This window comes from Opisthocomus hoazin, chromosome 9 (genome assembly GCF_030867145.1).
Source record: "Opisthocomus hoazin isolate bOpiHoa1 chromosome 9, bOpiHoa1.hap1, whole genome shotgun sequence".
Taxonomy (NCBI): domain Eukaryota; kingdom Metazoa; phylum Chordata; class Aves; order Opisthocomiformes; family Opisthocomidae; genus Opisthocomus; species Opisthocomus hoazin.
The window spans coordinates 33,136,373-33,162,519 of NC_134422.1; the positions used below are offsets into that span (position 1 = coordinate 33,136,373).

Here is a 26,147-nt window from a genome sequence, read left to right on the forward strand (position 1 = left end):
CCTCAAATTTAAGATAATTGCTTCAATAGTACTGGCCACTCATATCCTCCAGAATACCTGCACAAACCCTCTTTAGGGACATATACGTTGCTTGAGGACTGTGGCAGAAGAATTTTTAAAGTATTTGCGCTAATTCAGGTGAAATATTGTTTTCAAATTATTAGTTTTTTGTAAACAGCGGATGGAAGGATATAAAAAAAACCGTACAAAGTAACAGAAGAGTCCATCAGTTCCATGTGAATTTTCCCCCATGAAGAACAGCAACACTGAGTAAATGAGCGAAATTCAGAATGAGGCCAGCAATCCCCGAGCCAAATGCTGTTCTTGATGGCAACCAATCTGACAAACAGGCAATGAGATAGCAGAACAGAATACAACCTGTGGATTGGAACACATTTGGAAACACCACTTACCTTTTCTAAATAACACAATTCAGCCTTCATTCACAGGGAAACAACTATATTCTACGAACTGGAAAGCACAGTGATTGAAGTGGTACCACGCTACTGTACTTCAGGGCTTAGTCTCGTGCAAAGAAGGGTCAACAAGTGGACCATCTTCCTTCACTCACTTGGCTATAACCTCTAGCTTTATTTTATGGAAAAAGAAGTTCATACTATCCACAGGACTATACCAGCCACCATCTACAAAATGCCAGGAAGCTGTGCTGTCAGTTGTCTTTTGATAAAAGCAGAGATGCTACATTTCTGTAATTAACCTTTGCCATTTATTTAGCTAAAAGCACTGAATTGCTTCTCTATGGAAAACACTTTTCAAGAAGCTAGATAACACAAAATTCCATCCAACTTTCTGCCTGATTTTACTATTTAATGTATCGGCAACTCCTTTGTAGGTACTTTCCAATCCAAATTCCCTCCACTACTTGCTGGAAAGACTTAAGGCAATAGCAAAGTTTCTCAAGACACACAGTATTTATTTAGGACACAAAAATGTAAATAACCAAAGAGAAGTGATCATTTATAATCTAGGGAACAAAGTGATGCACTTTTAGAGTAATTTCATCTTGCTGATACCAGAAGCAAGCCCCCAGACACAAAACACTTTTGTGCCTTATGCAATCTGATTTAAGAAATAAGGAAAATTTCTGTAAGTGCACTTGCTGTCAACACTGCTTGACAAACAGACTAAAAGGATTTGTTTATTTAAGTAACAGTATTGATAAACATTAGTACAGAGAAATAAAACAGTGGCATATGTTAAGCAAAACACACGTCACAGCATGTCACCACCATACCTATAGTTGATAGGGACAGAGTCTCATCTCATGAAAATGAATTAAGACCTCATTTAGTCAGTGACTGCATGTTGCTTTCTGCCAGTTCAGAAACTGGACCACAACACCTCGTTTTGCACTGGACCGGACACCATCTGCTTTGACCTCAAAAGGAAGCAAGACCCAGATGCATCCTGACTTGACGGAAGACCCTATTTGTCAGAGGCTCCCCCCTCTGCCATCAGTGGAGAGGCACAGACGTGGAGGATGCTCACACCATCCCGTCCCACAACCCAAATCCTCTGTCTTTACCTGTGTCACTCCTCAGACAAGGAGCTGGCCTCCGAGCCAAGGGCGCACCATCCAAACACTCCATCTCCCTTTTTACACAACATCTGTTCATGACTGTGCTTGCCTCGCTTTTTAAAACAACCTCCCCTCTGCCAGCACTTTCTGCCCCTCTGGCTGGCTGAGGCCATGCACTGAACAGCTCCTGGTAGGGGGCAGTCCAATGGCTGACCCTCCCACAGAGCATGCAGTGTGCCCCTCCCCACCGGGCATGCTCAGAGCCCCTTTCTAGAAGGTTCTGCAGGCAGAGGGTGCAGCGTCTGAGTTCCTCTCACCAGCATCGCCCCATCTATCACACCCTAAAAAGTTACAGCACACCAGTAGCATAGCACTTCTGTGTAGACAATTAGTAGGAGCCACCTAATTAACTCAATTATAATTTATTTACCTCAGTGCCAGCTGCTGCTTGGAATGGGTCAAGATGTCCACTGTTACTATATAACCATTGCTTCCCTGTGGAGGAGGTTTCCTGGTAGACTTTTGAAAGGACAAGCAGGCCAAGTCCCAGCAGCATGTCCCATGACATCAGCTGCAAGAGAAACTGGGAATCCTCCACCACTGCCTACCCAAAAACAAGCCCTGAGGAGGTAAATCCCTTGCCTCGAGGGAAGGAGGGACCTGCCTCTCCTGTCCCTGGTGCTGATGACCCAAATCACACTGTCCATCCCTGGGTATACTTAGAAAAATCATGATTGACTTGTCAAATCACAAGCTATTACTTTTAAGGAGCTAAGATCTTTATTTGCAGGATTACACACTTCTTTCAAGCAAAGCTGCAGATAATAGCGCTTCCCTAGGCTGCATAGTTTAAACAGCGTGGGGAAACGAGCTCCAACAACAGCAATAGATTTAAGCAATTTACTGACATCTTTTCAGCAGTTTTCAACACTATTAGGCTAGGACAAAATAATCCAAATTATTCACCCTCCTCTAGAGCCCCACTTTAAGGATTTTGCAACGTATAAAGTTACAGATATTGTAATTTTTTTTTTAAGCACCCATAATTTGTATGATACTACAACAATTTATTCCAGAGGATGTTTCCTTTTCAAAAAGACCAAGAGCACTGCCCGCACCAGGACTAACCTTGAGGGATACGGCCCCTTTTGGGCACAGTAAGCTGAGTAAGCATACTCCGCTTATGATTATGCACCAGCTTAATGAGAGCCTCTACCATGCTGTTCAGGACAGGAAACATTTTGAGTTGTCCTGAAGACTAAGAAGTTATAAATGGGTTTGCAAAATTTACAATTATGGCAGGTTTGTTGCTGTTCTTCCCTAATTGTTTATTTTGCTGGGAAAGCAAACAACGTGAACAGAAATGCCAACATTTCATTCCAGGAAAAGGCCACAACATACTGATAACTGTAAATGTAACAAATGTAACATGTGGGGGATGTTATCACTTCAGGTGGTCAGAAACAAGTCTTGGTTCTTTGTGAATAATTCGGATGGTTGCAAGACAAGGGACTCCTGAATAATCCCTTTAGGCGCCTGGGCCTTGGGAGAACAAGTATGCAAACTACAGAGATAAGGAGGCTGCAGGATAATCTGAAGACCCCCGCCGAGAGACGCCAGGCAAACATGTGCGACGGACATTACCATATATTAATGAATTCTCGGAAAAGCCATTACTATGATAAACATTTCTTGGAAATGTAATTAATATCTATGGTAATATAGCATAAATACCTAGTAACTGTGTCTCTTCGGTGCACACGTTCGGAGGAGAGATCCCCCGTGTGCCCGGCGCCGCAATAAAGAATACCTGCTTAATAGTCTGCCGACCACTGAGTCTTCAATTCCGGCTTTTCACCGCATCATACTGTATTTATCTTCTGGTTTACTGCATGCTGTATTTGCATTACAACTTCTATTGAGGGTCCAGCTCTGAGGAGCACCTGTCAGATCTCTTCAGCAGCACCACACATCACGACAGAAAAGAGCTTAGTGGGCTCTGAATGTTTTTGAGGATTCATATTCAAGACAGTTTGCAATGAAGGGTTTTCCCCAAAACAAAACAAACACAAGGCAATACTATGTATTGTTTGAAGTCCCAAAACAATCTCATTGTTCAGTTTCCAATAAACATACTCAACAGTTCAGCTTCCTGCAATCCTTACCATAGGGTAACCCTATAGAAAATATACATAGCTGCACTGGTTTAAACAGATAGCAAGCTTTGTCCCCCAAAACCTTCCCCCAAATGCAATCAATTGATTCTATAGCTGTGACTCAAGACCTATCTGAAAGAGTGAAATGTAAAGCTAAATATTACCCCAAATATCAAACTATAAGTTCAGGCTAATGAATGTTGGTGGGTGGCTCCCAGAGGGGACACGTGGCTCAAGATGGTGCCAAAAGTGAGGACAGATGGTAGGGAACTGGGCAGCTGCTGCAAACAGGCAGCATCAACTCAGAGCAACCCTGCTGCAAGCTGAGAGACAAGAGTGGAGCAATACTGACCTTCTCCTGCTACCCAGTGTTTACACGGGAGCTGGTGGACAGGGGGGATCAGGAGCCCTGACATCACATCCTTCTGCAGCCCAGACACACACATGAGATCCAGGAGTTCTGGGCTGGGACCCCAAAGGAATTTTAGGTACCAGATACTTGTTTCTTCACCCAACATAACTGTGAAGAGACCTTTCACTAATCACAGCTGAGGCCCCAAGTTTTGAAACAGACTTTTGAAGATCAGTACAACTATCTGCCCTGATGCCTACTGACCCTTTGTGGGGTGCCTAGAAATCTGAGGGTTCGGCTGCACAGAACTATCACATTTGGGGCCGGGACAGCAAAGGACAGCGGCAAACACCAAGGTCTTGAAAAAACGTGCCACGCGTTGGGACAGGTTTCTGGGGGAGTGCAGAACACTGACTGTCAAGCTCTACCAGTACTTCACTGCAATATAGCAATAAGCTGTGCTGAGGATGGGGTGAAATGGGCACTTCACATTTGTGTGCAATTAATCAGTCTCTCTTATTGTTTCCCTTAATCTTTAATTATGTCAGGGCACTATAAATCTATGAAGGAAAGAATGGGAAGTATCTGAAATCAATGAAAAAGTCTCATGAACATGTGAAGTTATTAGAGAAATACAAGCATTTTAATTAAAGATGCTCGCTCCAAGCAAAAATGCTGGGTTACCCTGATTGATCTAAGCTGCTGGTTCAGCTCTTTCTGTCTCCTCCACCTGGTTCCTGCTTGCCTTTTGCTTCTCTAATTGGGTACTTTCTGCATCGGCACCTTCTTTTTCTCAGCAACATCAGCTGCACACAGACTGTATAAATACAATTATGCTCAGGACAAACTCCTGTACATGTACACAGTCATGGAGCATTTTACATTTGCTGAATGTTTATGTTTCAGGTTTGATTTAAAGGCTATTTTCCTTTTTTACATTCCCTTAGTTGGCCTATGTTTTAATTTAGGTTTTTCTGTTTTGTTTCAGTTACATTCCTCTAGGACAAGGTGCATTATCTGTCATTTTAACAAAATAATGTATTCAATTTGTAAAAGTTTCAATTTCTTTTCATATGAAAAGCAAAAAAAATCCAAACTGTTAACAGACATCAACAGCAAAAATAGTAACAACCTAACCACATTTCTCAAATTTGATTAGTAACTTCCAAAAGCATTTGTTGTGTTTCTTTAAAGTGATTTACATTCTACTCAGTGGGTGCCCAATACTCTTTAAAAAACATTATTTTTTAAAGTATTTCCACACTAGCCTTTCCTGACACTAAAACAAAGAATACTGTCTAGCTTTTAAATGTTCAAAACCAGTATTAACTAATATTTTAATTATGAAAGAAAAAGGGATTGTTAACTGCATAAAACAGTACCCTGAAATTACATCTTCTCTATCTCCTAATAGAACAGTTTATTTTAAATTTCCTATTAATTGTCTTCTTAAATACGTAAATTTTCCTGTCACATCTAGACAGATATTAGGATGGAGTTAGATGCAGGTGGTGTTTCAGACAGAGTCAGAAGTACAAAGAGACATTGCTGGAAGGCAACATAAGAAGCAGCTAAACAGATGATATTCATGCAAAAAACAAAAGGATTTTGATTTTTTTCCATATGTAATTTGAAATGAAAGACACGGATTAAGATCTTTCATTTTTTATCCTTTCCAAGGAAAATAATTTATATCTTATCCTGGGAGGGAGGCTCATTAGAATTTTTTGCTTCAGTGACTCCATAAAATAATGAAATTATTAAAATGCAGATGTGCCTCTGAGTTGTTTCTAGGAACAAAATAGTTTGACACTGGGATGTAGTACTGCTGGAGTGTTTTCCAACACGCATTTGAAAGACATGCACCCTCAAGGTGACTAGGTTAAGGTATACGCTATGTTTGTGATCCCATTCATCCTATCTCCAGCTTGTATCTAAGCATAACATTTATGGGCTTGAAAGCCAGACATGTTTTTTTAAAGTCAGAAACAAAGGCAGCAAAAGCATAGCACCACCTGCATTTTTATGTTTCGAGTCCCTACTCATAGTCTTATTCTTTGCTTCAAATTGTTTGCAGAAAAACACATTTTGAGAAAGTGCAATGAAGAAATGCCCACTGCCAGCCTAATATTCACTCTTTTCCTTAAATCCTGCTGTCTACCCAATGTGCAGTGAGGTCAGGGAGGCAAAGAGGAAGTATATGCTACAAAATTAACTCCTGTCCCTGACATCCAGAGGCTGCAAAGTGTGCTTGAAGGTAAAAGGCCGTAGAGTAGCTATTTCAAACTAGAAAGGTGTGATCTGTGTATCTCCCTGGAACTTAGATGGCATATGTCTTTCCATAGTTCATTATTATAAATCCACAGCTGTGCCTTAGTCTGGCCCCACTGTTTGGATTTGAGAGGGCAGTCACTGTGAAGCTGATAGCTGTCACTCCTGAAGCAAACCTACCGTGCAGCTCTGCTAAGCTTCTGACTTCACAACACTGCAGATAAGTTTTTCTCTTGCTGGTATTACTACACTAATCCAACAAATCAGTTCACTTATCTGAGAGCAGTGCTTTGTAGAGGTTGAGACCATGGGAGCCGATCCTGCCACATTGACTTCTTCAGCCACACAGAGAGTCCAGTTGGACTTTCCAACTTTTTATAAGGCTGGAGCCTCTGCTTGCTGGAGCCAAGGCCTGAGCCAGGATCATATCTTCCTTATATAATATAGCTGCCGAGGTTTTTTACAGTATTCTTGGATTAACTGAACACATAAGGTCTAAGTAAGTCTACTCAGGTTTGGGTGAATTATCCAGGTTCTTACAGAGTTACTAGTTTTAATAGACAAATAGGCCTCTCATTAGGACAGAGAAAGAACCAGCATTAATTAATTCTAGCTTAATCATGATATAAAATAATTCGGTAATCTAGGGTTTAAGTCCATTTCCATTATCTGCTTCAGCAAATAACCTTGATGTAAGGAGGCTTTCTGAGCTCTGACTTCTTTTTGGCTCCGAGTAGCCAAAAAAAAAAAAAAAAAAGGCAGATGGCATTGCACTACCATCAGTTCAGGGCGTTAGTTGATATGCTCGCTTGATAGTCATTAATTTGTCATAATCCCTTCCTCCTACCTATGACTCAGCCAAGGAAACAAGCGCAAGGTAAAGCAGCTCTCTCTTGAGAAGATATCAGCAACCACTTCATTTCCTAGGAAGAGTGACTCCAGTAAACACAACCAATTTCCACTCTCCTAAATTTCAAAGAAAGGAAATATAAAGGATAGCTCTATTCCCATAAGGAGGAAAACAAAGAAAAAAACTTGTAGGAAAAGACAGCTCTCAATTTTCTCCTCTTTTATATTTGCTAATATTGTGACTGCACTTCTAGCTCTTTAGCGCCTATCTGAAGGAGCTGAAAGCACACAAGGAAGAAACTCTCTCAATATAGTTCTTTTTTATTCATTTTAATGCTCTCTAAATTCAAGAGGACAGACAGACATTGTGTACTACTTCCTTCACAAAAAGCTATTATTCTCTCTTTCAGTACAACTCAAACACATTCTGAGTTATTATAAAGAGAACAGTTCTGCAAAATAGCTAATATTCCTGGCCTTGAACTGAAATTAGCAGAGTATTTTGGCATTAGGAACTTTGCAGCATCAGGCTGTTATTAAAGATCTCCAAACTACATCCACCTTGTAGTTTTTTCTATTCCTGCAGTATTCAATTCAGTGCATTCCAAAATAGCCATCAATATTCTTAGGAGCCATGCTCCATGTTGCCACCAAGAAGTGAAAAGAAAATTCAGATGAGCTCAAGCATTTTTAGAAAGCACAAGGGAGGAAAGAAAAACAGAAGTTCACATTGGAGGAGAAAAAAAGCAGATCATCTGTTGGTAAAAACATATGGAAAACCCCTTGAAATATTTTAGAATTATACTAAAAAACGAATTTACAGTATCCCTTCATGACTAAAAAAAATGTAGGATCCCTGTTACATCATTTTTCAGTCCTTTGTTTCTCAGAGTCTTGCATACTTACAGGTCTGGCAGTGATTCTCTGTGGGACCCCAGCATCGGCCTGTGCAGGACTTGTGACATCGACCACCTTCAGGACAGACAGAAAGAGAGAGAGATTAGAAATATGGCTTCCTTTCATTTCTTCAACATCCAGCAACCGCTGAGGAGGAGGGTCGATCTTGTCCTTAGAGGGATTTTATGCTTTACCAAGGTTGAAATAGTGCCTGTAAAAAAGTTCCAGATAAATAGCCAGACTTGGTGTCAAACATATATGAAATATGGGTACTTATCTAAGTGCTGTCTACCCTAAATACCTCTCTGCTATGTACAATAACTGGGACATTTTAAAACAAAATAAGGTGATCAAGTCCAGAGGACTGAGGAACAATTTCATCACCCAGTGCTGTTACTATTGCTCTCTATGTGAGATCCACTCATTCCTCCACAGGAGGAGGAGTGGCTGTGCTAGAGAGGATATCTATCTAACTCATATTCAATTTCACCTAAACAACGGGGCAATACACCCCACGCCTTTGATTAACAGCCCCCCCCCCCCCCCAAGCTTGCATAGTCTTCATGCCCAATATCATGGTAAAGGAAATGTGCCCTGGGCAACTACTTAACCCCAGTGACAGCTAAGCTCACAGAACCTTTCCTTTTCTGACTGCTGATTCTCTAGCTGCCTGCGGTTATGCTTCTGAAGGAACCTCGTGTTCTTCAGAACCTAGAGGTGATGCTCTACATAGTCCCTCCACGTGCTGACAGGTTTAATCCCTCAAGAGAGAAGGAACTGTAAGTGCTTTCATTGTAAAATACAGATGGAGGAGGAAGAGTTAGCAATGGTAGCTCTTATAAAATGTTACAAACTACCTAGTAATTAGTCACTGAAAATCACTTGGACTGAAGAGGGAGTTCAGTTCACATCTTCCATTTCACGGCTAAATGCTGACCACTGTGCGAGGAAATGGAAAGCGGGCAGAAGGACTGGCACAGTCTCCTCTGCCTGCATCTTATGTTATTTAAGAACACACTCGGACAGTCACATGCGAGTTCTGACTGCGAGCAAATGGAGACCTCATTCCACAGCTCCCATCCAGATGTGGTCAGAGCTTAGTCACACTTCTGCTCTTAGTGCTTCTCCCTCCTGAATGCCAAATTCTCCCAGAGCACGCTCAGAGAGCCTGCCTTACTGCACCCTGCACCCCAGCTGCTAAAGCCCAGGTGTGGCAGTGCCTCAGGTGTAGGCAGCCAAGGCCTTTACACCCAGCCAGACCTGAAGGGATGAACTGAGAAACCCAACGTAAGCATTGTTAAACACTATGCACAGTCCTTATCACTGTTCTTTTGACCACAGGAACTTAACCTCATCTTTGATTAAACTTTCATTCATCACTGAATACTGATGAGATTCTATTAAGCAAATTTCCCCTTTGAACCTGATCCAGAAGCTTACCTTTCAATCCTATATTAACAGCAGCCGCTGTTAACGCTGCTCCATTACACCAAATCAAATACTTCCCACACAGCCTGATGGGAGACAGCATTGGAGAAAAGGCAAAATGGATCACAGCAAAGGTTGGATCACCCCAAAAGAAAACACTGCTTCTCTGCTGGCAGTGTGCTTATACCTAAGAGATATTATACAGCTGAGCAAACCCACTGTGACAGCTGTGTAAAGTCGGACTTTCTGTCACTACTTTTTCAAAGCTAGCGTTCTTCCCTCAGCACTCGCACAGCATTCATGGTGCTATTGATGATGTTGTATGGTAATTACCACACTTTATGCCAACTACCTTGTTAAAACTACCAGGTCCTTGCTGCATTCATGTTCATTTAAAGCAATTATACTTGGGAAGCGTTGTTGCTGACATCACCAGCACATAATTTGCTGTCACATTCTGCCATCTGTTTATTTAGATCACAAATGTACTATAACTACATAATGCAAACTCATTCTGGCTGACAGTGAGGGGACTCCATCTGGCATGAATAATGCAACTTTAATCAATAATAATGATTATTATGATTATTGAGACTAATGTAATCTTGTGCAGAAAGCAAATACAACCATAATGATTAATATGAATGGAAGTTTAAAAAGAAGGTGAGGTAAACAGCAAATTAAAGGAAGAATTTTAACAGAGGAGTCTCAGCAAGACACAGTTTGTTTGTTGCCTTTGGTGCTGACCCAACTGAATAAAAATGATCCCTAGGAAGTGGGTTTTATAAACTGGCTATCCCTGACGAACAGAAGAAGTGGGAGGGCCCTGGATGCATGTTCAAATAACCTTTTCACCACTTGCTTTGCTTGGTCCTCACCTGAGCAGGAGCATCCCTGCTGGGGGGCAGCTAGGGAGGAACCACAGCCCATGGACAACACAGCCTCCTCTTGCAAGACCGCTTGACACCCAATCCTTCCTTGTGGTCAAATCTCTTGCCTGTCTAGCTTAAGGGGTCTAGAGTCTAAGGAGAAAACCAGAGTCTTGCAGCTAGATGCAGCGTAAAGCACTGCACAGATCACGTGTAACCACACATTCCTGAGGCAGAACAAGGCGCCAGGTCGACTGTTTCTTCCTCTTTCTGTCCCTGGATTCTATCCCCTTCCAAAACATACTGTATGCACTGGGCTTTCCGCTGCAGTATGTGCAGTGAGATAACACAGAAAAAACTTCAAGCACCCCTCCAAGTGACTTCTAACTAGAGAGGCCACCCACACTTCTGCAAACGCTATACTTAAAATCTTCATATTTGAAACTCCTAGGTGCTAAGCTGACCCTTGGTACATAACCAAAATGTATTCAGCCAATTCTACCCCTCCTGGAAATAAAAGTGATCTAGCTTCTTCAAAAATCATGAGAATTTTTTTTTAACCCACACGCCTGCTTCCTGGTACATGACTTCGGCAGTGTCAGACGATCATTTGCATTTAAATAGAGATATTTAACAATATAGCAAGAAAAGACTGACAGTTTTCTTTTTTCTCACTGGGAACTCAAAGTATCTGCTTCCGTATTTTCACTTTTCTCAGCTGCACAGACACAACAAGGAGCTGAGCTTGTAGGCAGCACAGCTCTCAATTGCATTGTTGTATGTCCTTTTGAAGGTCAAATATACTGAGAAGTAAAAACAAAAACTAAACTCCTTCTAAATATATTGGTTATATATTAGTTTGTTTGTTTAAAAAGAAAAAGAACTTTCTTCGCTCTCAGTACGAACTGCTCCAGATTCTGCCTTCACACAACTCTGTATTTCACCTGGTTTTCCTCGCTGTAATAAGGACAGACTGCTACCCATTAAAAATCAGCTCCATAAATCTAACACAAAAATAGTCCCATGGAAGTCAACATAAGTAGCCAGGAGCATAAGGAGCATTCATGTGAGGAACACGTCTCACGATTAGATCTGTATGTCACGCTTAAACATATAAATCTATTGGCCCTAAGACTGATGAGGTCCTTGAAATAATTATACTGCTTCTCACAGATCTTTCTGTATATATTTCTCATGATTTTTAGGTTGTAGTGAGCCAATAGATTTAAGAAAAAATTATCAAACAATTCTTGGCATAAAATAAATGATTCCTGTTATTCCTTGTGCCTCAAACATTCTAAAACCCTCTAACACACAGCAGTAAGGGCTAAAAGAAACAACTAATGAAGAAATGGCAAACCATGAAACTACAGAAGTGTTTTTCCTTTTGTTTTACTGCTGCAGAGAATAAAGAGGTAGAACTGCTTCCTATGATTTCCTCCTCTGGCTCTTGACATCAAAAGATGCTGAGTGTCCTAAAGTCCTGGTGGATATCGGTGGGACCTAGGAGCGCTCAGCCGCAGTGAAACAGCCCATCTGTAACAACTCATCATCTATGTTCTTATTACAATCAAACAGTGATTCCAGTATTAGCTGGAATTTGGCCAAAAAAAATTTCTGCAGGGCTCTACCTTGTAAGCACTACTTTGCCCGTTCATTTAATTCTTGCACATTAGTGAAGGCACATCAAAAAAAAAGAATTCTTTTCCAAATGAGTCATGGAAAGTAAGAACTTGAAAGCGTCTCCTGCCTTGTTACAGATGTGACGCTAGAGTACATTTCTGCTCCTGAATAGTAGCATCTTTTTGCATACATGTTGACATTTTGTTCATTAGATTGCAGAGGAGAAGGGAAGGAGTTAAAAGGAGGCTTACATAGTTTTTACAGGGTTTTTCACAAAATCTAAGTTTAGCAAGGGCAGATTCCCACTGAAATGCGAGTATTCATTTTGCTTTGGTAAATTTGATACAGAAAACCAATGGCTCGTCTCCTGGGCTTGTCTTCCCTTAGACAGTACTAACGCAATGTGTATTCATTATGGACTCTGGTGCAGAGTATCATTGTTGTAACTTCCAGGACAGAGTTTTATTTGCAGGAGATGCTTCTGCTCTCCCAGCCAGGGAAAGTCACCAGCAGAAAACGTTTGCTCACTAGCTTGGGAAAGACCAAGGTTACTTCATCCTTGTGCTTTCCTGAGAATTGAGCAGGGCTTTCCTTTGGCTCCAGACTGACTTTATTATTTCAGGAACAGTAAAACCGCAAAGGATTAAGTTACTGACAAGACAAGAAAAATGAAGTCCTCCTCTTAGCTCTATGCTTAGTGTAGTACAGAGAAGAAACGCTGCTGCTTCCCCATCGGCTATGACAGCTGCCTTAAGCAGACCTCTCTCAGTAGGAGGAAAGCAGAAATAAGAGAAGAAATGGTCTCACTTTGCACAAAGCTTGCATTTAACGATGGTTTCTACCAGGTTAATAAATCATTAATAAATGTTAGCCTATCTGCAACATACTGATACTGAAGTGTGAATAAACACAGCTAAAATAAAGTGGCTTTGATGGCTACAGGCTATGGTTATAAGCAGCCTCTTTACTTATCTAAGTCTAAAATAATTGATTAACTACCAGAACATCTATAAATAATTTATTAGCTTCTGTAATCTACTTATAAACTCATCCTTCATAGAATCATAGAATGGTAAGGGTTGGAAGGGACCTTGAAGATCATCTAGTTCCAACTAAAAAATTCACTCCTGCAAAAACGCAAGAGACGCCATATAGATGTTTCTAGACATAACTAGCCCTAAGGTCCCAAGAAGTTCCAGGTATACTCTGCGGTAAGCGTCTCAGTCTCCTCTTTCCATTGCTTAGATGGGAAAGAGGTTTAAATACACTTGCGCAATATTTTTCTAGGCAGCTGAGACTCCTTAGATTCACATATGAAGAGATAACAAAATCAAAATATAATTCAAACACTGCAGCACAGTATTAATGAGAAATAAAGATACTATTGTTGTGATTGATTGTTCTGCTTTTATCAGGCTGTAACGCTTCCCATGTCCTTTTCTGACTACTCCTATTGTCACACGTTCATTCATTCATTCATTCACACTTCTTTGTTAAGTAAAAATGATTTTGCATTTTCTACCATCCCTGTGCTAGCCTCTAGATCTCTTCTATTGATTTCAAAGTTAATTACCTAACAGAGACTCACACTTTTCAGGATTTCCCTTTTTCATTTGTGGGAGAGACACAAGTCGCAAGAGAAGGTAAAGCTTCCCGTAAAAGAAGAAAGTGTCTTACAGAAATATCTAGTGCTCATTTTCTCTTCCTCTCTGTAGAAGCATTATGGAATACAGAAATCCAAGGGTCAATTCTTCTACAGTTATCAAAATATGTTGCTTTCACTGATGTCAGATGAGTTCACTTCGGGATGTATCACCAAATAGTTGTCCAATGTGGGATCAGTCCCATAAAATGAAGGCTTTTCTTTAACAAGCTATATCTGCACTGATATTGTTACTTTTATTGTGACAAATGGCAGCACTTCAGCCAACCTTTCTGTCTCGTATCTGTATTGTTGCTTCTACCTCAAAGTCTTCATACCCATAGACGTACCCTGCAGAAATATAAATGGGATCCCTTTACAGTGAAAGCTCGCATAGTGTTCATCAATGCCAAATACTTACACTGTGGAAAAGCACAGCACCTTCGGTGGATGCTACCACCATCCCTAGGTCAACTTTTTCTACTGCCCACCCCCTAACTGCCAAGAGTGTGTGCATCCAGCGTATGGGGACCCCTGGGGGTCAATAATGGTGAGAGCAACCTCCCTTTAAAGATTGTTTCCAATAGGGACTTCTAACTCTGCCATTCAGAGCCTCTATCTTCCCCTCATCTTCCTCAGTAGATAAGAAGAGAGACGCACAGAAATGGAGAGGGACTCAGGCACAGCTAGCTGAAAAGAAACTGGCATTGGAAATTGGTCTGGGAAATGAAAACAATCCAAGAGATATGCCCTGAAAGACAGGCACGGGGAGAGATATGGGGACAGTGCGAGTGAGAGTGGCGAAAGGGAACAGAGATAAAATGGAATTAGCACCAGAGAAAACAAAAACCGAATACCAAAGAGGGACGCATTTTCTTGAGTAATGTGTGATGGAGAACACCCTCATGTGTGCACAGGGACCAGAGATCTGTTAAGAACTGCAAAATTAGAGTATCACTAGATATGCTGGTGGCAGACAGTTTTGATTTTAAGAGATTGCCCACCAGAGGTAAAGGAGTAAATGGAAAAGTCAAGAAGAGCGTGTCAGCAGCACCGAATGGGCTCAGGCTGGTGGATTCATATCTATCGCTAACAGCTCTGAGCTGATAGGAAGCTCACTGTAACATTACTTCAGCTGCTACAGAAAAATGTCTTCAGGCCACAGTAATGACTACAGAAAGGGACCTGAGGGGGGTAATGAAGACACTGGTTATTTTTCTCTGCCTGGAACAGACAGCACTGGTAAGGCTGTATGATTCGACGCATTAATTGGGGATTTAGTCATCCACACAAAACGAAAACTTTCACATATGACATAGTCTAAAACTTTACACTGATTAAGCAATTAGGAGCTATTCATTATCACTGCTTATAGCTGTTAGCACAGAGCAATGTAAGTGAATTCCCCCCACTGTGGTGGTGAATTAGTTCCAATCAGCACCAAATGCCTTTCTGAACACATACACAGGGATCCTGAGCAAATGGGGAGACACAGCTGGAAGGCTAAAAGGATAGGTCAAGTCATACCTGCCGCTTGGCAGGCTCATCGAGAACAAGCCCTCAGGAATCTTTCTTTGTAATCATTATTGTTAAAAAAACATATACCCCTCCAGTAAGCTACAGATAACTGCCCATCCTCGCACATTTGCAGCAGGACCTTTGCTTCTGAACAGCAGAGCAGCTTGGTCTCTGTCTAATGGGGATCTACACTGGGGTAGAAAGGAGACACCTTCCCTCACACGGACCATCCTCAAAGCACATAGACCAATGACCCCAGACCCCCTCAACATACAGGGGAAGCTCTCATTTTTGCTTTTCCTCTGTGTGAAAGGAGAGGGCAATGTTCCACCATCTGTAGATGTAGAACAGACCCCAACTCAGACCACCCTGGGGCAGTTTCCACTGGGAGGTGAGAGATAGAAAGTGCAGATTTGAATGCCTTCAGGCAAGTTAGGAAGCTGAACCCTGCTCTCCCACGTCCTAGGCAACTCCTAAGCTACTAATATATTTTGCAAAAGTGGAGAAAAGTCTTGCTTATTGAGAAAATTTGAGTGTGAGCAGAAGACACGTCTGTGAAAGGAAGGCAGTAGGCACTGCAGATTCCCAGCAGACATAAAACAGCCATCATCTTCTCTGCCTTTATATTCATTTCAGCTTCTCCCCCTGGTTTGCTCCTGGCAAGTCCTATTTTATTGGTCTCCCTCCTCTGCATGGGGGTATCCTGCAGTACGTGAATTTTGTATCCAAGAAGCAGCTATTGAAATGTCTAACACTGTGACACCCACACCCTTGCTTGCCCTGGGATACTGCCCGTTAGCTCTCAGCCCCAGTGCTTTTTATTCTGGCTCATAGCAACAGGTGCTTCAGTTTGTGGTGTGACAACACATGAAATATTAAAAACCACAGACAAGCCAAGCAGCAGTGACTCCTACTGAACACAGCAATCAGATGTGCACCCTTATTAGTGTCTGTAATAAATCTTAAGCCAGGTATCTGTCCTCAGGTGCAGCACCAGATGCACTGCCTGATGCATAACCTTGCCTGAGAACTGAAGGATGCAGCTACGGGTTTCCTTTTTGGACACAATGTGTTACACTGGGTGAGAAATCTCAGCACTATTAGAGGAGATTTTCAAAGGAGGTGCACAGCAAACTCAAAGACACATTGAAAAGTAAAAAACAAAGCTGGGGGTGTTCTTGTGCTTGTTTAATACCAACTCCTCCACCCACCAAACAGATCAAGTCAGTCAATACCACAGAAGTCAAAATAATGTACTGTAATAATGTTCCTGTAATGCTGCCAAAGCAGTAATAAAGTTCAAACAGAGGGGCATACAGTTTTCATTTTTAAAACAAAGTAATAACCTCAAAGAAAAGAAATGAGAAGCTGAAATTGAAGTGGCTTTTAAAATTCATTTTACTTTTTCTTGATGCCATGTAATATTCCTAGAGTCTGGCTGGGTGCAGTTAGGTGTGCTAATGTTTTAACGAACTTCTGACTCAATTAGATGGTATATTCTAGAAAGGAACTCCCCATTCCCATGAAATTTGAAGTCTATTTTTAGGCAAACTTTGGATAAGTATCATAATATGTTTATTCAATTGTAACTGCTTATTCAAAATGTATCTCTGGCTATTCTAAACAAAACAATACTTGGACAACAGAAGCCCTTTCTCTGTTGCAAAACAATACTTGGGTATATACTCTGATATTTAGATTCAGTGTTTGCTATATGTAAATATTCAATGAAAACAATCATACAAACAAATTTCAGACTGCAATTTCCTGGATAATCTGTAGCAATTAGAGATCTGCACAGAGGTGATGTTGTGGACATTCTGCGACTACCATGTAGGTGTAATATGATGAATTCGCTATGAAGTTGTTTCCAGTTGTAGCAATTTGTATAAAACTACAAGAAAACCCTGGCTTAAGTTCTTCCTCTATAACTATTCCCAACATATCCCCTATGCCAGAACACTTCTCTGATGATGGCTTTTCTGAGGCTTTGAAAGTAAATAACTAGTTCCTACAAGAGGACCAGAAAGAAGATTTTGAGATGTGAATGCTCCTTTGAATACTAGTCCAAGGAGATATGAACGTGGAGATCCTACACACAGGGACAGAAATCATGAGGGACTGCAAGAGCGTAAAATATGCATTTTTGCTTTGCTAATTCCTACACCTTGTCCATTGCTTAGCCGACAGAAACTTCCCTTCTATTTACTCAGCTTCATTTGAAGTCATAGCACTGTCCTCTTCCCTGCAGGAGGTGTGAAGAGATCAGAGAGAAGCCTCCGAAACAGCCCTGGGTTTGGGCAGACCAGTGGCCAGAGCTTTTTAGCTGGGTTGTCCACAAAAGCAGGACAGGAACTTTACTGGCAGTTCTGAGAATTTCTGCCAAAACAGGCATGTATAACAAAACCCTTAAAACATGCAGATACAATAGCAATAAGGGCTTGGGGTAGTTTTGTGTTTTATGCAAGCAGCAGAACAGTCTGCCAGGAGAAGCCCATCACGATGCCGGCTGGCTAGTCCCAACACTGCACCCACCCACTGTCACCACGCGATACACCTACCCTTGTACCCTGCGCAGCAACACCAACCAAGCCGACGCTGAGCTGGTGGCTGGGATGTATGTCTTGCAGATCTAATAGACAACTTCAGAAGGGTGGGAGGCACACAGCAGCTTCAAGAACCAGTAGACGCAATTAAGCAGCTGATTTTATAGTCTTTCTTTTCTTCCTCTTTCCCTAAGCAGCTCTTCAAAGGCAGCTAGCTAGAGCAGCTGGATCTTGCTGTGAAAGACCAATTCCACCCACCCACCCACTCACTACAAATCTGCCAATTACCATTCAATCGACTGTTTTAAATATTTGGAATATTTGGGGTTTATTTCCTACTTTCATGAAACACTGGTGTTTGTGATAAAGCAAGCTGCTTATAATGGAAAGGGATGCTTTCATTTAAACTGAAAGTCTCTCCCTTGTGCAATATAGTGCTTAAACACCAATCTGCTTATAAACAGGCTGTATACGGTAACACATTATACACACACAGGTTGCCATTAAAAGATAAGCATTTACCAACAGTTGCCACATGCTACTGTGTGGAGCACTACTTAACTTCTGTAGCTACCGAACTTGTGCCTCTTTGTAATATTTTTATACATCAGCATGGTAACCTGTGCCACTTAGTGGTGACTTTCACCCTGTAACAGCTGTAAGAAGGGAGGCAGATACTCAGTAAAACAAGGACAGCACTTTGGCAGGGACAGGGTTGTTTTTTGTGTTGGGTATTTTTTGTTTATTTTTTTGAAAAATGTATTTTTAACCTGAAGAGATGCCCGTGTCAGAGGTTCTTCAGAAACTGCTAATGCTGGCTTTCTCAGCGCTCTCCTTTCTGTGCCTGCGACTCCTAAAGATCCCTGGCTTTGTAGCAGTTCCCTTGCTAGATCCCTGGATTAGGCTCTGGCAGCTTCAGAAGTTCTGTCCCTCATGGCATTATTTATTCATATTAACTAGGTACACTTGTGTTTGTTACTTACTTTTTATTCTGTGAACTCAACTGTTAGAGGCGTCGTATTTCCATTAAATGCCATGTCTGCCTGCCTTTCAAATCTGTTTCAAGGGCATTTGCCAGTTGACAAATCCCTTCTGAAAATGCTGGCTGAAGATATTTATTAGAAAACTAAACTGATTGCCTTTATTCAAAACACACTGGTCTGGGTTGAGAAAAACATTACAGGCAACATCAAGGAGCTTGGCTTGCCATACTAAAGCAAAACAAGTTCGTTGTATCACTGGATTTCATGTACTCCCTCCATCTTCAGTTACATATGCTTGGCAAAACCTATTCTTTAAAATCAATTTCTTTTGTTACTATATTTGTCTTTCAGTTCCAGGTAAATAAATAAATTCTGTCCTGACTAGAGATTCCTTAATGTTGGGAAAAGCAACCTCCATGTATGTTGAACAAAAGGCGGTTCTGGGACTTTCTGGCTGTCCATATTCAGCTCTGATATAAATTTTTTTCCCAACTGAAATATTCCTGAAACTGCAATGCTGCAAGCCCTTGAGATGTGTTCCACATGGAAGAAGCTTTCACAAAACAGTTTAGTTATTTGCGTCTTTTTATGGAAAAGAACAGTTTCTCCTCCCGGCTTTGCCACAGAGACACCAGCAGCAGGGAACATATTCTGTACCATGACCACCTGTCTGCAGAAGCCCTGTTCGCTGGTCTCCAAACACAAATTTAAAATGTTAATTGAACTTGAAGTAATAATCTCAATGAAAGGTTATAATTTAACAAACTCCACAATAACAAATGTCTCCAGCGCATACGTTCTGGAATGCCATTTTCTCTGTAAGTAGTTTCCAATTTAGTTGTACACCAAAAATGATACACTAGCTATTCTGAAAGTTGGCTTTAAGCGTGAATTAGTCACTTTCCTCTTTCCTTTTCTCCAGCATAGATAAATATACTGCTGCTACTCTGGCCTTCTCTAGAGCAAAATCTTTGCGCTTTAAAAAAGCACAAAAATATCTTGCCGGAGTAACTGGACAAAATGCAGCTAGCTCACCTGTGCATTGGTACTGAGGGCTAGGGGGTTGATTTACACGTATTCATTATTTACACATAATTGTCTCCTGTTACAGCAGCATACACAAGTCTAAAGGAAAGCTTTCTATGGTACTTATACCTACACTGCGTTCAGCGCTCCTCATGTTTTACTAACCGATGGCATTTTTGCCATCGGAAGGCACTCTGTCCTCCCTCCCACTCTGATCCAAGACTCCCCATTTCATCCGTGTGGCTTCCCGATGGCATCAGGACTGGTCCTGTGCAAGAGTCTGATTTGGATGGTCTAGCTGGAAACACTGGTGTGCACCTGTGCAGCATTTTATACAATTTAGCCACAGCGTAACTGAGAACTGGTGGAAGGCTGGAAATTTTGGGAGCGATTGCAAGGATCTGAGGATCTCCTATGTTTCATAACTGTCACGCAGTTACTTCAGAATTAAATACCCAATGGTTTGACCCGAATATAAATTTCCAGATAAGTCACTATGTGTAAAAACGATCCTTTTCTAATATTGTAACTTCTGGTACAAAAAATGAGTTACTGTGTTCCGTGAAGAATTACAAGGTCACTACAGAATATTAAATCAACAGGGCTACCCGCCAGACCTCATTCTGTAGCTGCAACGAATGGCTGTACACAAATTCACCTACATCCCTTGTCAGCACCTCCAAACACAGATTGTTAACACCCAACGAACAACAAAGCTTATACAAAATTCCATCAAATTACACTTTTTGTGAAACTTACTACAAGAATAGACTATGTGTGCTGAAGGGGATGTACATGTATCCAGGTGGCTGATTTTCTTCTATACCAATTAAAAAAATTATAAGGAGCTTTTGGCCTTAAACTAGTCTGACATAAAGAGACATTTCTACTAAAATAAGTTTCTACCAAATAGTTCTCACTTCTGCAATATTTTAAAGAAGTATCTTTTCAGCAACTGTATGGCTGCTTCTGCTAGCATGTGGAAAACCTGCAGCAGAATGTGGTCCAGCAACTCTCAGTTATCAGGGCCAACAGGGTAGTAGGTCAACCTAAATAAAGCAACTCACAAAGAGAGTGTAACAGAGAAAATGAAGAAAGCCAAAAAGAAAAAAAGAATATGGAGCCAGCACTGACTCACATCAACCAAACACAGACTATGCAGAGATAAGTATGTCAAACTGAGCTATAATGCTTCCAAACACACGTGCACCCAGGTAAGGTCAATCACAGCCTGGATTGTCTGCACCAGGAGAACAGAGAGCTGACTTCATAAGAACTGTGCAGCTGTCTCGTCCATTTTCTGTTACTTAAATTCAAATGCAAAGCACTGGCTAAATGGTAAACATTTAATTAGACTTGTCTCTGTTTCAGTATTAATAAAACACATGAAAAATGCATTAAGAGCCAGCTAATTGGGGGCTCTCCAAACGTAGCTGTAAATGAGCAATTATAATACAATTGGGGTGTGGTTCCCCAGGGATCATCACAGGACTGATGCTTTTTAATATTCCAGCCAAAGGTTTCAAAATTATTAAAAACTCCTAGGCAATAAAACATACAGATGACAGAAGGACTGAAATCCCAGCAAATTACAGGGAAGAGCAGCCAGTATTAGAGAGTGAGCCCGGCTGGCGGGTAAGCTGGAGTCACTAACACCAGATTTCTTTTATACAGCAAAACATAAGATTGCATATTTTGGAATAAAGCATGCAGGATACATTTTCTGGAAAACAGGGGGTCTCTAAAACACATAGGTGTCAGAACTGCCTGAATACCAGGTTCCTCATATGAAGCTGAAACACAAAAGATAGCATTTTTACTTCTACAGGAGATTTGTTAAATCAGTAATAAAATGCTATGCACGCTTTGGTTTGTGCCTTCTAAAAGCACACTGAAAAATACAGATACTTTACATTGACGAGCAACTAAAATTACTCTGGGGCTGGAAAGAAATTCCTCACTGTGGAGATGTGAGACCCTCTATCTGTTTCGCTTACGAAAAAAAGATCAAGAGGAGAGCTGATTACACAGTACATGCCATTTCTGCATGGAGAAAACGCTGGCTACGAGAGAGCTCTTTGAGCTAGCTGGAGAAGGTGTAAGAGGCAACAACATCTGTAGTCTAAAACTATGTTCAAATTAGAAATACAGGCAGCTAGCCTTCATTTAATACCAGGGAAGTAACCAGCTTCTCGAGGGATGGCTGCACTTCTGCAAAGTTTTAGACCAGTGCCAGGAGAGTGCACAGAGGACCAAAGCCCCACACTCACCCACCCAGTGTCTGTGGGAGCTTCAGCCACACCGGGGCTGGAGCTGCTTCTGAAACTCAAAGCCAGGTTGGAAGTCACTGAGCTCAATGCTAGGCAAGCCCATGATACTTCAGGGCCTCTATATACAGGAAATCAGAGCTAATGATGTTTCAAGGCTTCTTTTGCCCCTGACAAATCTATGAATCAAGAGGTAAAAAAGAGGGAAGACATTTTAAAGCAGTGTTTCCCTTGAGTGCCTCATGGGACTTATTGAATGACAGGTACATAGCTAAAGACCAAGCCTTTTCTTCCTATGCATTGTGTAACAATGTAGAAGTACTTCTGCACAGCTCAGAACTTACATGTTTTCATATTACCAGGCGCAATTAGACACAAAGCAATGACAGAGGAGTACTATGTTATGAATAGCACGTAACTGAAGTTGTTCTGCTAGAAAAAATACGCTGCCAAAAATTTCAGGTTTTTTCACAGCTAACAGGCGCTCAGTTAAAAAGCCAGATCAAGCCAAGGGAAATTTTTCCACAGATCTCACTGTACTTCAGAGTCTGAGCAGAAATTTCAGTTCAGGACAACACTTTAAAATGGGCTTAATTTTCACAGAGTTAAGTTTTCACAACTCTGGGCACGTGCCAACATGTGGTCCTGCATTTTTCTTGAATAATTTATTGAAAAGCAGCATTTTTTTTGAGCTTGAAAATGGAAGGTGATTTTTTTAAATGTTTATTACCCAGTTACCAGCTTCATCATGAACATGTATCCATATAGTTTCAGTATTTTTAAATGCATTATTCATTTCTTTGAACCTATGCTATTAGCTATGCAAGCAACCTCAACACAATAATTCAGACCCCTCAGGCTTTTCTGTGAAATAAAATCTCCAAGTAAAGCTCCACACATTTAATACTGCAGTCCTTGCCAAACCCCGCAAAAGAGTTCACCTGGCACAATGGGGGGCTAGTCCAGCTCTTGCTAACTACCGAACTAAGGAGGACATCAAGGGCACTGAGGGCACTGATCAAAGCAACTGAGTTTTCGCTGTGCTTTCCCTAAAGCTGGTCAGAGAGGAGTTGTCTACCAGTCTAGAGACATTTTAGGCAAGAAGTCTAATCCTTATTTCCTGCTTTATTTCCTGCACCATCACTGGAAATTGCACATTGGGTTTCTAGCTCTTAAGGGCAGAGCTTCAGCTCTCCAGTTAAGGGACTAAATCCAACAAGTGGATGTGGTAACAGGGGAATATGCTCTTGCAAAGGGTGGCTTTAGCATGCTTGGCTAGTGCTTCAATTCATGGCTTACTTTTGGAAGGAGAGAAAACAGATTTTCAGCATTGCAGAAACAAATTCAGTAACATATACCTAAAGGGAAAATGTTGTTTGTTAGACAGTTATGCACTTTTGAGAATCTCACTGCAAGGTGCCCAGCTTAAAAACCCCAGGCTGATAGCGCTGATTTCAAGTAAATGGAAGAGAAGGCTTCTTTCAAATTACAATTAATTTTAAAGTTTCAGCTACAAGACACCAGTATGGGAAGGCTCTGCAAACAGTAAATACTAGTACTACTTCAGCATACAAGTCAAAATGCCAGGCACAGAGGTATCTGTCCTCAGAGAGCTGAAGTATGCGTGGTCCCTGGTACATTTGTTTATTACATTTCAGAGGTACATGCTGAGCTCTGTGCTGGCAGCAACTGGCTGTATTCATCTTAACAGTGAGATCATGTCATTCAAAAACCTCTAACATGAGCTTTTCTGCATGCACTTGATGAACATGAAGCAATGAGTAGAACGCATTTCAGGCTAAAGAAAACGAAAAAAAGAAGAAGCAGCACTTAGGATTCATACCTCTGCAGTATTTCTGTCATAGCGGTTAAGGCGCCACGGCCTTTTCAACTAGCTTCTTAACACTGATGTGACAATGAAAGCCCACAAAGAAGGGAATCAGAGCAGCTTTATTCCCAGAGTTCACTGGCCATATTCTCTTCTGTCTAGCACTGATGTAAATGAAGGGGATTGCCAGAGTTGGCAGATCCAAGGTATGAAACAAGCACAGAGGCAGGGGACTGATTTTATTTCAAAGCATCTTCATTTCACTCCGCCCTTTTGTCTTCTTCCTCTGCTGATTGCCTTGGAGCAGCAGGGAGGGTTGCAAGTGAAATTATCCCTGAAGTGGGACCATTATCAGCTCTTCTGTCTGGCTGGGGAAGAAAGCAGCACAGGCAGCTTGCAGTGTCGGCTCCCTTACAGGGGAAGACGAACAAGGAGCGTGGCTGAGCCCTGAGCACACACACTGATGCACGGGTGCTCCCAGTACAACAGTGCATTTACATCAACCTGCTGGAGTCCACCCTGGCATCGGCAAAAACCCGGCAAGCGTTGTATGTTGGGCTCTTCTCTGAAGGTGGGCTTGTTCTTTCAGACATGCAGACACCTTGGGGGAGATTTTATGTCTGCTATCAACGGCTGGAAACAGCACTAGTGATGCCAAAACACCAAACACCTGGTTTAGCTTTAGGACCTGCAGGAATGATGATATATCTGATCCTGACACTCATGGCAGCTGACAGCCTTTTGTCCCCAAAATGTTCTGTGCCAGGGAGCACAAGGTGGTCACAGTGAAATAATTCCTGGGGCATAAGCTACCCTCCCAGTCCTGCCAGTCATGGCTAAACATGGCACATACGCCGATGCATCTACCCAGGTCTTACATGATCACACATTAACACCGACTTTCCTAAATTACTACTGGTATGGACTTTGTTGACCTTGACACAAGAAGGTTTGATTGGTTTACGTTACCAGATTGATGCAGCCTCTCTGACAGACCTTCTCTCTCTCCTGAAAAGGCTTTTAGATAGCAGTAAAACCTGCTCGGTCTTTTCAAGATATTCTGACATGAAAGTCCCAAAGGGCTTTCATTGACACCTCTTGCACTTAGTAAGCAACATGTATTTACTCAGTTCCAATGGACTTAGCCAAGATTTGCATGTGACAGTTGGCTTTCTGTATAATGGAGTTTAGATTTTCACCTATGTAAGTTGTGAAGACACAAATGGTTTGGATTAGCTAATTTCATCAAATTTCACAGGACTCATGAATAGTATTGAGATGGAATCCAGTTTCTTGGAGAAGACTACTTATGTTTATTAAATTAAATACAGTCCAACTGGGCTCTGCTCCATCCCAAATATGGAAAAATAAAGTAAAATTTGGGCAGCTGTGTTAATGAAGACACCTTATTACATAGCCCTCAATCATCATTGAAATAATGCCATTTATCAGGTTTATCAAGCACAAATGGCAAAGCACAAATTGTTCTTTCCCTATGTTTCAGAACAACTTGAAAGGTATGAAAAAGTATTTTAAGAAAAGTGGACTTAGGTACATACATTCTTTCATCTTGCTGTGGGACCTAGTATTTGCCTTTATTACTTCCAGGATGTGATTTCAAAAGAACTGATTTTGTTCCGATTCCTCTGGAGTCACCAGTAAAACTTTCGTTAGCTCAAAAAGGTAGTGTTGATGTTGGCTGCTTTTTTAAAAGAGCTTACTACCTTGGTGTTGCAGAAGCATTGGTATTGAAGAACTGGCAAAGGTTGAAAGAAAACCCAATAATAGAACAAAACAGAGTAACAACCAAGTCTTTTTCTTGTTGAAGTCATGACTCATAAAAGGCTACAGGCATTCCCTAACCTTCAAAGGTTTTATCAGTTCTGCTTAGAACTGTTCCTCGCTAGTGATGAGGTTTTTAATGCTGGCTGCATTACAACTATGTCAGGTCTCCAGCCAGAAGGCAGAACAGACTAACCTCGGCTCCAGATTTGGAAGATCGAGGAGCAGTGGAGTTTGGCAGGCTCCCGGAGGAAGCCATATCTTAAGGAGCTGTGCTCTGGTTTTGAGGGTAGCAGGTGAGCCATATAAAGCAAGTTGGCCTTATATAAAATCTATTATACCTCAAAGCGCTTGGTTAAAAACAAGTTGCTGCTTAGAAATTATGGGGACTAATCAAATGGTCTTTGCCCGTAGTCTGATCTTTTTTTTTCTGAATTCCTAACATGCAGCTGAAGAACTGAGGTTGTTTCTTGGCTGTAGCAGAAGCTAAAGAGGCAATCAGTCTTTTACACATCCTTGAGTGACAACTTAGGATATGGTAAGCGATCCAAGGTGTCCCTGTATGCAGAA

The 26,147-nt window shown here is 41.4% G+C and overlaps 1 protein-coding gene across 10 annotated transcripts in view; it reads right to left on the reverse strand.

The window, feature by feature from the left end:
• The window catches only part of ERBB4 (erb-b2 receptor tyrosine kinase 4), a 687,907-nt gene that overhangs the window by 216,282 nt on the left and 445,478 nt on the right, over positions 1–26,147 (reverse strand). For all 10 annotated transcript variants that reach the window (XR_012764976.1, XR_012764975.1, XM_075429769.1 and 7 more), the window contains exon 5: positions 8,075–8,140. Coding sequence is in view for 8 of the 10 variants with exons in the window: in XM_075429769.1 (XP_075285884.1) it covers positions 8,075–8,140 (66 nt within the window). In the remaining 2 variants the exon portion in view is untranslated. The remainder of the gene's footprint in view (positions 1–8,074; positions 8,141–26,147) is intronic.